The following is a 14131-nucleotide window of genomic DNA, read 5'->3' as shown; positions in this document are numbered from 1 at the left end:
TTATCTTTTGCGACATGCACGCGAAGTTATTGCGCACCATTTCGATTCCGCGGGACCCGTCTCACCACCTTATATCTATCTGGCGCGGCGCCAACGACGCCGTGGACGTCGCACCATTTTAGCTTGGCGCCGGCGCACAATCCGACGCCGTGGAACCCGTCGCACCCTCTTCTATAGGAATTGACGCCCGTGGACCCGTCACACACCCTTCTATAGGTATCTGGCGCCGGCCCGCCAATCTGACGCCGGTGGACCCGTCGCACCCCCTTCTATAGGTATCTGGCGCCGGCGCACCAATCTGGCGCCGGTGGACCCGTCGCACCCCCTTTTATAGGGGTCTGGCACCGGTGGATCCGTCGCACCCCATATTATGGCTATCTGGCGCCGGTGGACCCGCCGCACCCCTTCTATAGGTATCTGGCACCGGTGGACCCGCCGCACCCCTTCTATAGGTATCTGGCGCCGGTGGACCCGCACTTCAAGTTGGCGCCGGTGGACCGTCGCACCCCCTTTTAAGGGTCTGGACGGTGGATGTCGCACCCCATATATGGCATCGGCGCCGGTGGACCCGCGCACCTTCTAAGGTACGGCACCGGTGGACCGCGCACCAAGGTTCTGGCGCGGTGGACGTCGCACCCCATATAGCTATCTCCGGGGACACCTTCTAAGGCTATCTGGCGCCGATGGACCCGTCGCACCCCCTTCTATAGGTATCCGACGTCTTGGACCCGTCGCACCCCCTTCTAAGGCTATCTGGCGCCGATAGACCCGTCGCATCCCCTTCTATAGGTATCCGACGCCGATGGACCCGTCGCACCCCCTTCTATAGGTATCCGACGCCGTGGACCCGTCGCACCGCCTTCTAACGCTATCTGGCGCCGATAGACCCGTCGCATCCCCTTCTATAGGTATCCGACGCCGGTGGACCCCTTCACACCTCATTTTATAGATTCCTAGCTTCGAGGCATTAACTCGACGCCGGTGGACCCGTCGCACCCTCATTTTGAATTTCGTGACTGACACACACACACACACACACACACACACACACACACACACACACACACACACACACACACACACACACACACACACACACACACACACACACACACACACACACACACACACACACACACACACACACACACACACACACACACACACACACACACACACACACACACACACACACACACACACACACACACACAACAAAACACACACACACACACACACACACACACACACACACACACACACACACACACACACACACACACACACACACACAAACACACACACACACACACACACACACACACACACACACACACACACACACACACACACACACACACACACACACACACACACACACACACACACACACACACACACACACACACACACACACACACACACACACACACACACACACACACACACACACACACACACACACACACACACACACACACACACACACACACACACACACACACACACACACACACACACACACACACACACACACACACACACACACACACACACACACACACACACACACACACACACACACACACACACACACACACACACACACACACACACACACACACACACACACACACACACACACACACACACACACACACACACACACACACACACACACACACACACACACACACACACACACACACGTGACAGAATAAGCCCGTTATTATATAGTAATAAGAATGAATACTTGAATATGAGGGCATCATCACCATTTTAACCTTCAATTAGTATCGTACGACTCTTTTTTTTATAAATATACTAAGATTCTATGATGTCCGGACTCTTCAGCTCCATACGTGATAATCGTTTGAAAAACTGCCCATCAAAAAATTAGCGAAAACAACGAGTTGATCACGAAACTATACACTTCTCTTCTTTTTCGTGAATCATAATCTTTTTGATCGGCTCATCTGGCGACCAAAACCAACTCAAAAAATGTGGACAAGAAAAAAAAAGGATTGCAAAACATTCATTTTTATCCGAAGAAATTGTTGAGCTCTTACAACCACACATCTGTATTTAATGACGCAGGATCCACTCTAGAACATAGGTAGTCCACTTTTTCTTTATGATGCCCATAATAATATTTCCCTCTGAATCCTCTTGGCTTCATGCGTAGTTTTAATTGTGAAGTCGGTTTGATAGCACAATTTCCTGGAATTGCTTCAATGCATTCACTGAATTAATTATTCAGAGAAATGTAATAGACTGAAAATTGAATCAAACACTTGTAGGCTGCTCTAAGGTAATGTTAGCTATTCTCACCAAAGTGCTTATGAAGGATCAATCTAAAAAGTGTTTTCATGGTGTAAATGTTATATATTTCAGCACCAATCATGGCCTGTTTTTTTTTCTTTTCCATTCTGGCATGCTCATTAGTTTCTACCTCCTCTTACGAGCTGTGATCAAAAGAGATGAAACTAAAAACTTCAACTGAAGATTGGAAATCGCCACCACATAGCGATTGAACAACATACGAACGGAAGTAACAAGTTCAATACTCGAGTTTGACAGAACAAAAACAAAATTTTTACTATTAGTCGATAAGAAAATATCATTCTAATCCTTTATACAGTAATTTTTCCTTCTGCGCCACAGAAAAGGAAAACGTTGTCAGCATTCAAAGTATGTCAGACAAATTCTCCACTAACAACTTGTGAAACTTTTGAAGTTAAGAACTCACTTCCACTGCAGTTTCTATCGTAAAGCACTTTCATTCCGTATACTTTACCATCCACTGGAGTATTCCTCACCCATACATATGAGCGTGAAATTGGTTTGAATATAACTAAATATATATTTGTTAGAAATACAGATGCAATGGATTAACATCAATAATATCACACATGTAGACTATCCATGGAACATTGATACTAAGATTGAAAAACCACCCAAACCCTGTAAGGAATCGAGGGGGAGCGAGATGTGAACACAAACCTAACAACAGAAGCGAGAAGTCGGTTAACTAGGATGAATTCTCTGTACTCAGAAGTGTATCCTGAGAAACCGTTCCAAAAAAAAACCTCTTAAATCTGCAAAATGCGTTACCACGTTCAGTTAAAACTATCAGCAAAAGTGTGCAGGACAGAAAGATCGCCTGCTTAGCAGTAAGTGTAAACAAAAACCAAAAAGGTTCACTCATTTCCACTGTCGCAAATTTTTGCGTAGTTCTGAAATTCTCCAAGAGTGTTAGAAATAAAACTTCATGTTTGAAAAATTAGCCTCAGATGCATTTCTGACACCGTAAAGTTCAGGTCAGTGTCAAGTAGTCCTTATGCAGCACGTCTGCAAGCTCAAATTTCATCGTAAGCATGTTTACAGCGTCAAAAATGCATGTTACAGTACCATAGTGAGAGCCACACGAAGATCCCTCTCGACACCAAACTGTTACTATTCAGGGACAAGTGGTACTCACCAACAATCCACTTCCTCTCCTCTAATTTCCATCCCAGCTCATGGATATTGTAATTAGGACCACATCCATTCGGCGCAAATTCATAAATTGAGTTATGCACGAGTTTCATACAGTACCCGAATATCGTTTCCTCATCATCTTGACATTCTGTTGGGGTTTTCTCTGAACAATCCTAAGGTGTTTGCAATGTTTTAGCTGCCGAGCACTTTCTCCTTTCTCATAGTAAGTGCTAGTTTTTTTAAGAAAAACTGAACATACTGTAGACACATTCAGTTTCACTTCCCTCTTTAGCTTCAATTACTTCAGCCGGAAGGACCTTCTTGCATGCAGAGATAGCATCTGTTTGTCTTTTTGTTTTAAACCTGAACCTCACCGAGCACAGCGTCTCCTGGTAAAATCACAAATTAGTCGAGTTATACTGACCAGATAGGTATCATCTATTTACAATTCGTTCAACATAACATGGATGACAAAAGTGTGTTGGATGCAATACTCATAGTCATACTCCTTCGCTGCTTCGCACACCCTCTTGCTTCCCTTTATCGCACGTTTCGCAGTCATTCGGTTAAAATATTTGACGTCCACCAAAAACCCGCCGTTGATCACACCCCTTCTGCGGATCAGTGGGTGCAATTTTAGAAGACAGCATTGAATTTCTTTTGATAAAAAGAAAGGAAAAGATCAACCGTGAGCAACCGTAGTCTTTGGAATCTCCTGAGCTATGCTCTACAGTGAGTATCCATGGTGGGTGACAAACTATTTCCCCCGCCCTTCTAAATTTGGAAACCCACAATTGAGAACAGGTAAACAAATAGACGTTACCAGGCCTGCCAAGAGCAAACAGAAGAAGCGGGCTTCACGGATTATAAAACATGCTCTAGGCCCAAGGCTTCACGTTGCGGCGTACAGTCGGATCAAAGCGACCTAGAGCTCGGTGCAGTTGCGTAAGCGGCTGCGCTCGAAGCAACGTAGCGATTAGATTGGAAGGGGCCCCTTCGCTATTATCACTCATTGCTGCAGTTTGAGCACTGCCGCTTATGCAACTTCACCGAGCTCCAGCTTTGACCTGATTTATTTATATTTACTTCGACCTACTTTTGTGCAACAGATCCGGCATGCAAGTGTTTCTGAACATATAATTATAGCGAACCAACTGATTGGATTCGAACATCATCGGAAGCACACGCGAAAAGAGGATGCAGGACGAAAATAGCAAATTCTATAAAACTATCTAAACCGTTAGTCAAAGAACTAGAGCAGACGAAACTCGGAGCACCCAAGAAGACGATCGGGTGAGATCTTTCCCAAGTTCATACGTTTATGGAAAAAGTTGTACCACTACACCGACTTAGGAAAACCATTGAATAAAAGGGATAACGTCATTGGCGTCTCAATCCACTTGGGACGCGCCAACGCGTTTTACTGAAATTCGTAATCGTTGAGGTTTTCGAACGTGTGTTGGCCTATACAATGAACTGCGGGGGCCAAGTCAATGTGTCAAGTCAGTGTTTTTATCCTCCCAGAGAGGTGTGGTACCAATTTATCAACCCTCGGTTTCGAACCATCGACCGTGTGGCTACAATGGACCTCTAACCGACTGTGCCACATCCGCCCTTTGATCGATGGAATTTAAAACAATATAATAAATATTAATAAGTAGTACTACAATCACAAAGGGTGCCAAAATAAATATGTATGCTAAGAAAAATCTTTCAAAAGAATATCAGCAGCTAAGCAAAGGGAAGCAAAAGAAAACTTCACTTCACACAAAAAAAAACATGCATCACTTATCTTCATTTACCTTAAATTAACGTCCACTTTAGGTCTCATACAGATGTCAGCACCGTTTTCTACTTAGATATTCAAATCAATGCAAACTCTATATGCGTACATATCCTCAACCCCAGTCCCGTCAAGCACAAATTCCTAGCTCTCTCTCTCCTTCGAAATTGTCTTCGATATACAGTATCTATCTTCAGATTGTTCTATTTGATTGGAGCGTAATTTCGGAAACGGACCGCATACTTCAAATTGCTATAACTCAGCTTAAAGGCAGCATACCACGAATCTGAGGTGGTGCAGATTTCAGGTGGAGTATTCGTATATGGGATGGGAGACTACGGAGAAGGAGGTGATTCCGTCCATTTCTTGCTAATTGCCGTAAAAAACGGCCCGGAAGAAGCGGCGCCGCACAAGACTGGCGCGCTCCAATCGAACCTCTTGTACAAAATGGTGCGCCAAAACGAATGAAGCCGTAGCCTTTAAACACAACTTTATTAATCGAAATAAAAACTTTCAGAATCTGCACATCCTTTCCAAAAAATTGGTAAAAAAAAATAAATAAACTTAAGCCTTTAGTTTAAGAACTGAGATTACAGGAATCAACAAAATTATGCAAAGCACTTTCAAAATAGTCTGAATTACTGAACTGTCGATGACGCAAATGTTAACCAAGAGCTTGAAAAAAATGATAGTCCGTTGGGGAAAGGTGTTGGAAATACGGTGGAGGAGGGAGAACTTCTGTACCCAAATGGGTTAATTTTTGCCGGGTGATTTATGCGGTATGTGACCTTGTGTTGTCTTGCAGCAGAATCGTCCCTCCTTTATTCATAAGTGCCGGCTGCAATTTGGCAACTTTCTACACATATGCTCTAAATCACAGCAGTAGGACTCTGCTGTAATTGTCTGGCCTGGTTGCATGAAGCTGTAGTGGATTAAACCCTCACAGCACCACCAAATTGTAACTGACATGACTTTTTTGGAGTAAAGACCGGATTTAGGGAGTGTTTGGAAGGAGATTCCTATCTACGCACACAAATCCACGTTTCCTATTATCGTAAAGAACCCACTTTTCATCTACTGTTATAATACAAATAAGAAAGGGCTCATTTTTTTAAACCGAATCAAAAGGTTAGAACACGACCCGTAACGCGCCAGACGCTGCTGCTTGGTCAGCTCATGAGGGACCCACTTTGACATCTTCTTCAAAATTCAGAACGGTATGTGTTGTTTGCCCTGAGGCGAAATACTTTTGGGTAAAAAAATTGTTTTATTTACATATACCTCGAAACCGAAATTAATTTCGCACCACCCTAATATATGAACTATTCACTCACCTCACTATTAACCTCTAAAACCCCTTTGCCAAAAAACCCGGGAGAGGCGCAAAGCTTTTCAAAAGTCCCTGAAACAGGAATAATTGGAAAAACAAGTGTGGGAGCACACATCAAACCAACCTGCTTCAATTTCTGTCAAGAGTGTTAAAAGTAGTAGCAATGTCGGTATAAACGAGTATATCCGTCTCGGATGCAACGCCTGAAGAAGAGGTGTCGAATAAGAATGTCAGGAGAAGAGAGTTACGTCTTAGGTTTCTCGAACTCGAACTAGGGAGATTTCTTCTTCTAAACGTTAGTTTATTCAAACTATAAGTTGAAGTAAAGGAACTCTTTATTTGTTTCACCACCTAGTAGTCCTAGCACCTTATTGTTATTCTGCACAGGAACAAGATGTACCGTAAAATTCACTACAACTACACACTATACTGCGCATTGGCAGCGCAAGGAAAGAAAATAGAACTCAAAGAGAAAATTTCATCAACGGAGCGTTCTATTTTATCTACATGTATATCTAACAATAAAACTGTCAAGGCATAGGAAAAAAACGTGCAAAATGACAAAAGCCAAAACAAAATAAAAGACTGTGTTGGTCATAATTGTCAAAGAGAGCTTTGTTGACACTTCTGATAATGAATTTCGTGTTTTGTGGCTACAAATACATAGATAAATATGCCTGACTATATCGACTGAGGAAGATTCAGAAATATATTAACCCCTCAGAATGTGGCACTAATAAAAATTCAGAACGAAGTGGTTTATGTGGCATTTTCAAAACAGATAAAGATACTTAGATACTTAGATGGTCGTCTGCACTGGACGAGCGGGCCCCTTGATCTTTTCCCCTCGTTTCATTCCCTCGCCACTGCCATCCGAAATGTTCTCAAGTTTCGTGAGCGACGTTGACGAGGTCCTTCAGCTGTATTCAGCCGAGCTCTCAGCTTATCCGTGCAGCGAACGCATCACCCCATCTCGTTGGCGGTCTCCCTCTAGGACGTTAAACCTTCTATTTAATTTTTCCTTCAAGTCGTTTTCCATTTTCATAGAACGTCTGAGGTATACGTAGGACGAAGTTTCCACGATTTTGGAGCCTTCAACTTGTACTCCGTCCTCGCGGTAGGCGTTCTTCATTAACTTCTGTTTATTCGCAGTCCTATTCTCTTCCGTGTTTCGTTCAATTCCTTGAGCATCGTCTTCGCTTCGTTGGTACTTCTTGAAAATAGAACGGTGTTGTCCACAAAACGAAGGTTCGAAAGGAATCCTACGTCAGCACGTATGCCCCTTTCTTCCCAACCAAGTGATCTCATTATCCACTGTAGTCCAGCAGTGAGCAGCTTCGGCGATATAGTATCCGCTTCCTCGTACTCCCTTTTCAATAGGTATGGTGAGGAAGCGGTGGAAAAGCTGTACAGCTTCTAAAGCTACAAACATTAAAAAACCCTAAATTGAGTTGCAATGACCACAGAATCTCTAAAGATTATTATTTGTTTCCATACTTTAGAACATACCTTCACACTGTTTGGAGCTATGAAGTTCTACGAATGGGTTTTGACGATTTGTTCCCAAGGCGTTTATTACGATTTCGGCAAAGTATATATACATGTCCGAAACTCAATCGTACAATTCGGCTTCGGCTTAGACAAAACATTAGACGTTATTAAAATCGGTTTAAACAAAACATTAGACGTTACTAAAATCGATGATTTAGATTTTAGACATTAGTATTAGCCTGTGATTCATTTTAGGAAACTTCAGAATTCTGCAGAGATGCAGAAAACTCCCGCGGAAGCAAACAGAAGCAAACGAGTCGGACTGCCTTTTTTCGTGCCTTTGCTCTTTGATAAGTTTCGAAAGGTCACATAAGAATAGTCAGGATAAGTGTGACAATCTGCATGAAAGGCAATGTTTTAAATGAGAAGAAGTGATACAATCGATGTACACAATGTACCAAACATTTCCACAATTTTTTCAGCGGATGGCAAAGAGAAGTGGTTATCAGTCAGAAGATACGTTATTCCTTGTTGTTGTAGCAAAATACCATCGTTGAAGTAGCTGAGTTCTCCGACGATTTCGAAAGAAGTCGTCCCTCCCGGGCAGAAAATTGCGCAATGCTCTCGAATTCTTGATGACTTGAAGTTGAGGGAAACTTTGTTAATGTGGTCGCTTGGGGTACAAATCGCAACTTGAAATTGATGTCCACAGTTGATTTCGGCTGTGATCTCCCCCTTATCGGATTCGCATGAGATAGGTACTTGTGCCTCTTTGAAGCAGTCGTAGCATCCGGATAATTCTGAGGTAATTATCGAACAATTTGTGTCGAGACGTGAGGAGACTAGCTGCAAGTCATCTGTGATGTGGAGTTGTACGGCAGTATCTACTTTAATTTTTGCGATGACTTCGTTTTGCTTCTGATAAATCATGACATTTTTGGTGATTTGTGGTAGAGGTGTTTTCTTGAACAGTTCGCTGATATCCTATTTACGGCAGGTGCATACAGCTTGATTCGTTGCTAGTGAGCAAACGCACGCGTTACTTGGAAAGTTGCATCTGAAATGTTTGGCATCATCGCGGCTCATACATTGTAGCTGACCAATTGTATTGGAGATGAGTTGTCCCGATGACGTTGGTTTTGTTATAGCTGTTGTTTGTCCATCGGTTACAAACGTAGACGATAGTATTGGCATTTGAGGTACCATTGACGCAATCAGTGACAGACGAATGTTGTTCGATCTAGTGGTTTTCGCGGGATGTAAGACAGTGTCTGTGCCTTCCGAGTGACCATTCTGTTGCAGTGTTACATGTGCTTCGACGGTGAATTCCCATAGTGGACAGTTGAAACCGTAAAGAAAAGAAAAGGCAGCTTGTCAAACAGAAAAAGCGGCCACTGCAAGTTAAACATCCATAGCTCGCTGCACAAAATGTAATGCCAGGATGGCTATTTGCTGTGTGGGAAATTCCTTGAATTTTGTCAGTGGGCTTGATTTTGTCACAAGTTCCAGTGTTACAACTTCCCGCCCAGCGGCATCTGTGCACTGATTCTGAGTAGAAATGATGATCCCTTGTGAAAAATTCGATTTCTCTCTTGCATGTGAAGTACAATCCTTTCACTCTGATTGTTATCATACCGACGTAGGTGTTGTTGCTGTTCTTGAGAACAAGACATGTTTCTTGATTGAGAGCTTGTAACGTCAGGATTGACGCTTGATTGAAGGTGCAAGTGTTTTCGTCTCCATTCTGTATACATGTTTCTTCCGTTGCCGTGAGGAAGATGACCTCTGAGCATTGATTACTTGAGCATATAACGGTGAAAAGGATGGCAAGTAAGAGTCTGCGGCGATGTCCTGTGTAGACGGCGAAGTTCTGTCGTTTTCTGATGGTCTTCAAGAATGTTTTCTTGGCTGGTTGTCGACAGAGGTGGACTGAAAGTTTGATCACTATGGAAAGGAATCGTACAGCCGGGAGGAGCATGCTCAAAGTAAGGATAACGATGATGAGGATGCTTCCAGTCAATACAATTTGAGTTTTGGACCAGCAATTTGGATTGTAGATGAGTTCGAGACATAGTGAGCAGTCGATGAGTTCGCAAACAGAAGAAGGTTGACGTATCACTTCTCGTTGATATGTGAGTTTTCCATCGTTCCAGGCAGAGACTTCTACTCTGTAAGTGAATGCCACGAAATTTATTGGGAAGACGATATTCGAAGTTGATGGGTTGGTGATGAATTGACAGTAGTTGTTTATGCATGCTTCGATCGCTGTTGTAGGTGACGTTAATGAAAGATGTATTCCTCCTTTTGTGCACGTCATTGATATTGATGGAGGACTGAGGTCGACGGAGATTCTTTTGAGATTTTTTTTTTGAGATTAGTATTCTTTTGTTGCCGCTCCCCACGGTTTCACCAAGATTGATTCCTCTTCATTTGGTGTGGCAAGTATTGCGCTTGGTGTTCCAAAAGTGCAGGACATCGCAGCGTTGTCATCACAGTTGTTTTTGTTGCAAAAGTACAGCAGAAGATTGCAGGCTGGAATCCTGCCGTGGTCGCCATTTTGACGATTAGTTCCCAAGGCGTTTATTACGACTTCGGCAAAGTATATGTATATGTCCGAAACTCAATCGTACAATTACGTTTCCGCTTAGACAAAACATTAGGCGTTATTAAAATAGATGATTAAGGTTTTAGAAATTCGTATTAGCCTGTGATTCATTTCAGGAAACTTCAGAATTCTGCAGAGATGCAGAAAAACTGTGTTTCGAGCCATCTCGATGCATATTTTGAAATGTATCATTGTGAAACTGCGAAGGTTCGCAAGGAAAAACAATTTCGAAAGATAAAGTCAGGTGGAATCGACATGAAGCAAGGACAGTTGCGTAAGCGGCTGCGCTCGAAGCAGTGCGGTGGAGGCAGCGGTTGCAATCGAGGTGAGACCATCGCGAACAGCAGAGATGGATGGGGATAGCGAAGGATCCTTAGACGATCTCTACCGCTACGTCCACCAGGCCGTTTCGACCGCAGCTGCTTACGCAACAGCCCGTGCTTCATGTCATTTTGACCCAACTATAAGTTCTCGCACCACAGAGAAGCTTACTATAGTTGTATAGTTGTTAATAAAGTTGTACCATCATTTAAAGAGAATTCAGACATGATCTTCAATTCTCAGCGCGTTGCTACATATTTATCCAGCAATAACCGTAATACATGCAACTGCTGGTCAACGTTTAAACGCAGTTTTTGACGAAAACGATGTGGATGTTCGGATGATGTCATGGTTGTTTCCTTTACTTATAGTGAAGCATGGGGTATCTAAGTCAGGACCATAGATCCGATAGTCGAAGCCGGTGTTCCGACCCCCTTCACTTTTGGACGGCAGGTGAAAAGACCCCCTTCACTTTGGTACGGTTGGCAAAGGGACACCCTTCACGTGAACTGCACCCCATGAGCTAGAGCTCCTTCACCTGAGGAGGGTCCGTCTCCTGCATATCACATCTGTGGTCAGGACGGCATTTGATGAGGGTTTATATAACAATCAGTATCGAAAGGACCTCTACGCACGCACTAATATGATAGAAATGATTCAATGAAAAAGAACCTTTGTATTATTCATCCCTCCCAAGGTAACATTAATTAACAAATGGTTCGATAATCGTCGGTATTGTCAGCACATTACAGAAGAATTCGGAACACGGGTGTTTTATTTCGGTACTTATACATGTTCTCAAGTAGACCGCCAGCGGGCAAATTTATACCATCATTTAAAAGAAGCACTAATAGTGATCAAAATTCTCTATTTCTCTGTGGTAATTTCTCTCTTTTTTAAAATTCTCTATGGTACCTGAGAAGATAAAAACATAAAAATTCCATGTTCTTCTTCTGTAACAAAAAAAAATCATACTAAGAGAAAAAAAATAACCAGTAGGTCTAACAGTGCTTTAGTATTCCAGGGAGCCACTGGCTTAGAAAGATTATCCAGAACTGATTCTCAACATTGTTCTCGTATCAACCGAAACACAATGTGAATAAACCTTTCATCTATGTATAAATAATCATAAGTCTTCGTCTCAACCGTTACGAAGTCTCATTACCAGAAAAGCGAGGTTAATTGAAAGAGAAATTTGAGTGCCATGAAAGAGAAATTTGAGTGCCTTCCAGGAAAAGCAGGGTAGTTAATCAAGACTTGGGCTAATAAATATTTAACAAAGTTATCAACTTCCACATGCAGAAAAAGTGCAGATTTGTAACAAAAAAAAAATGAATTTCCGCAAGAAAACCTTACCCACACATACATCGATATGGACTACCGATCAGTGGAATTTACTTGGAGAGAATGAGATTGCATAACAGCCGTTTGGAGATGTTTACATGAAGGCATCTGGAAATATACTGTTGTACTAAATGATTAGGTCATCTTCATCTATAAATTATACATATTTAACAACAAAATCTACTACTTTCTCCTAACCAGGTTAGCAACTCTAATGATAAGCACGAAATTCCAGCAATGTAGCAGTGAATGGCGAGCACAGCAACGAACCGATGAATAACAAATATTCTCGCCTAACTTGTTAGTTCATATCTGACAAAAGGTTAACAAGGTTATAACTTTTAGCATGCACATAAGGGGTGCAGATTCGTCACAAATAAGGTGAGAATCATGTATTCTTTATATGCAAGGTTGTCAAATGTGAATAGATGATTTTGCGGTTACTGCTGACGAAAGTTGGTTCAACCATTTGCAGTCTCGAACACAGACAAATCAGTCAAACTTACTTTGTTCAGCGGAAAACTCTTTGCTGTGCGAGGCCTAGATTTTAGCTAGAAAAGGTCTCGAATTTGAAAAAAAAGTCGAACTTTGTTGTACGAGGCCTAGATTTTGGCCAGAAAAGGTCTCGGATCATTTTGGATAACAAAGAAGAATACACGACGATAACGGGATTGAGTGCCAATCGACAAGGAAGAAACTTTCCGACTTACCTATGCTCATTGTGCCAACTATAAATCATACACATAACGTGAGGGTGGTACGAAATCCAGTTGTATTCTTATCGGCCATCTGAAGATGGTTATATATTTTGAACCCCAGATAATAACAAAGAATCCCACCCAACTCGACTTGCTGAAGATAGAAAGGACAATTCTCAGCAAGAACATATTCCCTACCTACTACGAAGAAACTACTACAAACTCAACAACATCTTCTAAAAAATAAAAAAAAGAAAGAAAGAGTAGGGACCTTTGAGTAGAAACCCTGACAGTCACGATATTTTGCAGCGAATTCCAGAAACTTCGAAGGTCAATACTAACCTCTAATAGATACTCAGCACTAACGTTAGCTCGGAACTTACTTCAGCTTGGTGCAGCCAGGTAATCAACCTTCTCCTGAATAGACTCCGTTTGCTCCTGGGTCGGCGAAACTCCTGTGGAGTGAAATCCGTGTTAGAAACTTGGAAAATAGGTGCCTAGACAGAAAAAAAGTACGCAAAATACAAGGTAATTTCCTTACCGTTTCAGTGGTTCCTTTACTGTTTCAAATAGGTCCACCACTAGCAGTTAATTTGCTACAAACAAGCGAAACTATGACGAGTGTGAAGGCAGTTTTAGGCCACACCTTTAACAATAACACACTTGTGAACTGCCCTAAATTTCAATCGATATCGTTGTTTTTATGATTTTCTTAGTTATGTTCACCGGATTTAGATACAAAGAATATATTCTAGCAGATATAAGAGCAGACGGCACAACCCATCCAGATGATTCCTCGTCTTGGGGGGAAAACGTAGTTCGGGGGAGGGGAAAGGGGGCATTCAGTTGCGCTCTCATTTCTGGAAGCTCTTACTTTCTTCTTTCTTTTAGTAACTTTAGCTTAAATGTCATAGATCCTCTAAATCTAATGCTTAAGTCTTAGGACCCCCATTGATTTAGTTATTTGCATCCAGAAATAGCCCATTAAATATCTAAGTAAGTTAATTTAGCACTTCGTACGATCTGCAGGATACCTATGATCCCACTTATTTATGTTTGCTCTCCCACTTACCCTTTAG

The 14131-nt window shown here is 42.3% G+C and overlaps 2 protein-coding genes across 4 annotated transcripts; both read right to left on the bottom strand.

Moving 5' to 3' along the window:
* Window positions 1–2065: 2065 nt before the first annotated feature.
* On the bottom strand, window positions 2066–12378 carry RB195_008663 (uncharacterized protein; the record flags this gene model as incomplete). 3 transcript variants are annotated; one of them, XM_064195273.1, is made up of 9 exons in its annotated part: window positions 2066–2220; window positions 2750–2854; window positions 3482–3643; window positions 3740–3869; window positions 6598–6665; window positions 6718–6796; window positions 7699–7806; window positions 7860–8009; window positions 9090–9290. In XM_064195273.1, 9 exons carry the CDS (start codon window positions 9288–9290, stop codon window positions 2066–2068), a joined length of 1158 nt encoding a protein of 385 aa, XP_064046421.1. The 3 variants fall into 3 exon arrangements, with proteins under 3 accessions (XP_064046421.1, XP_064046418.1, XP_064046419.1); XM_064195275.1 differs by lacking the exons at window positions 7699–7806; window positions 7860–8009; window positions 9090–9290 and adding an exon at window positions 12367–12378; XM_064195274.1 differs by lacking the exons at window positions 2066–2220; window positions 2750–2854; window positions 3482–3643; ... (2 more) ...; window positions 7860–8009; window positions 9090–9290 and adding exons at window positions 6036–6101; window positions 12367–12378.
* On the bottom strand, window positions 9325–10401 carry RB195_008664 (uncharacterized protein; the record flags this gene model as incomplete). The annotated part of the gene is made up of 1 exon (XM_064195276.1): window positions 9325–10401. The coding sequence occupies one exon, from the start codon at window positions 10399–10401 to the stop codon at window positions 9325–9327; it is 1077 nt and encodes a 358-aa protein (XP_064046420.1).
* Window positions 12379–14131: the final 1753 nt, after the last annotated feature.

This window comes from Necator americanus, chromosome III, assembly GCF_031761385.1.
Source record: "Necator americanus strain Aroian chromosome III, whole genome shotgun sequence".
NCBI lineage: Eukaryota > Metazoa > Nematoda > Chromadorea > Rhabditida > Ancylostomatidae > Necator > Necator americanus.
This window is presented reverse-complemented; position numbering and strand designations above follow the sequence as displayed.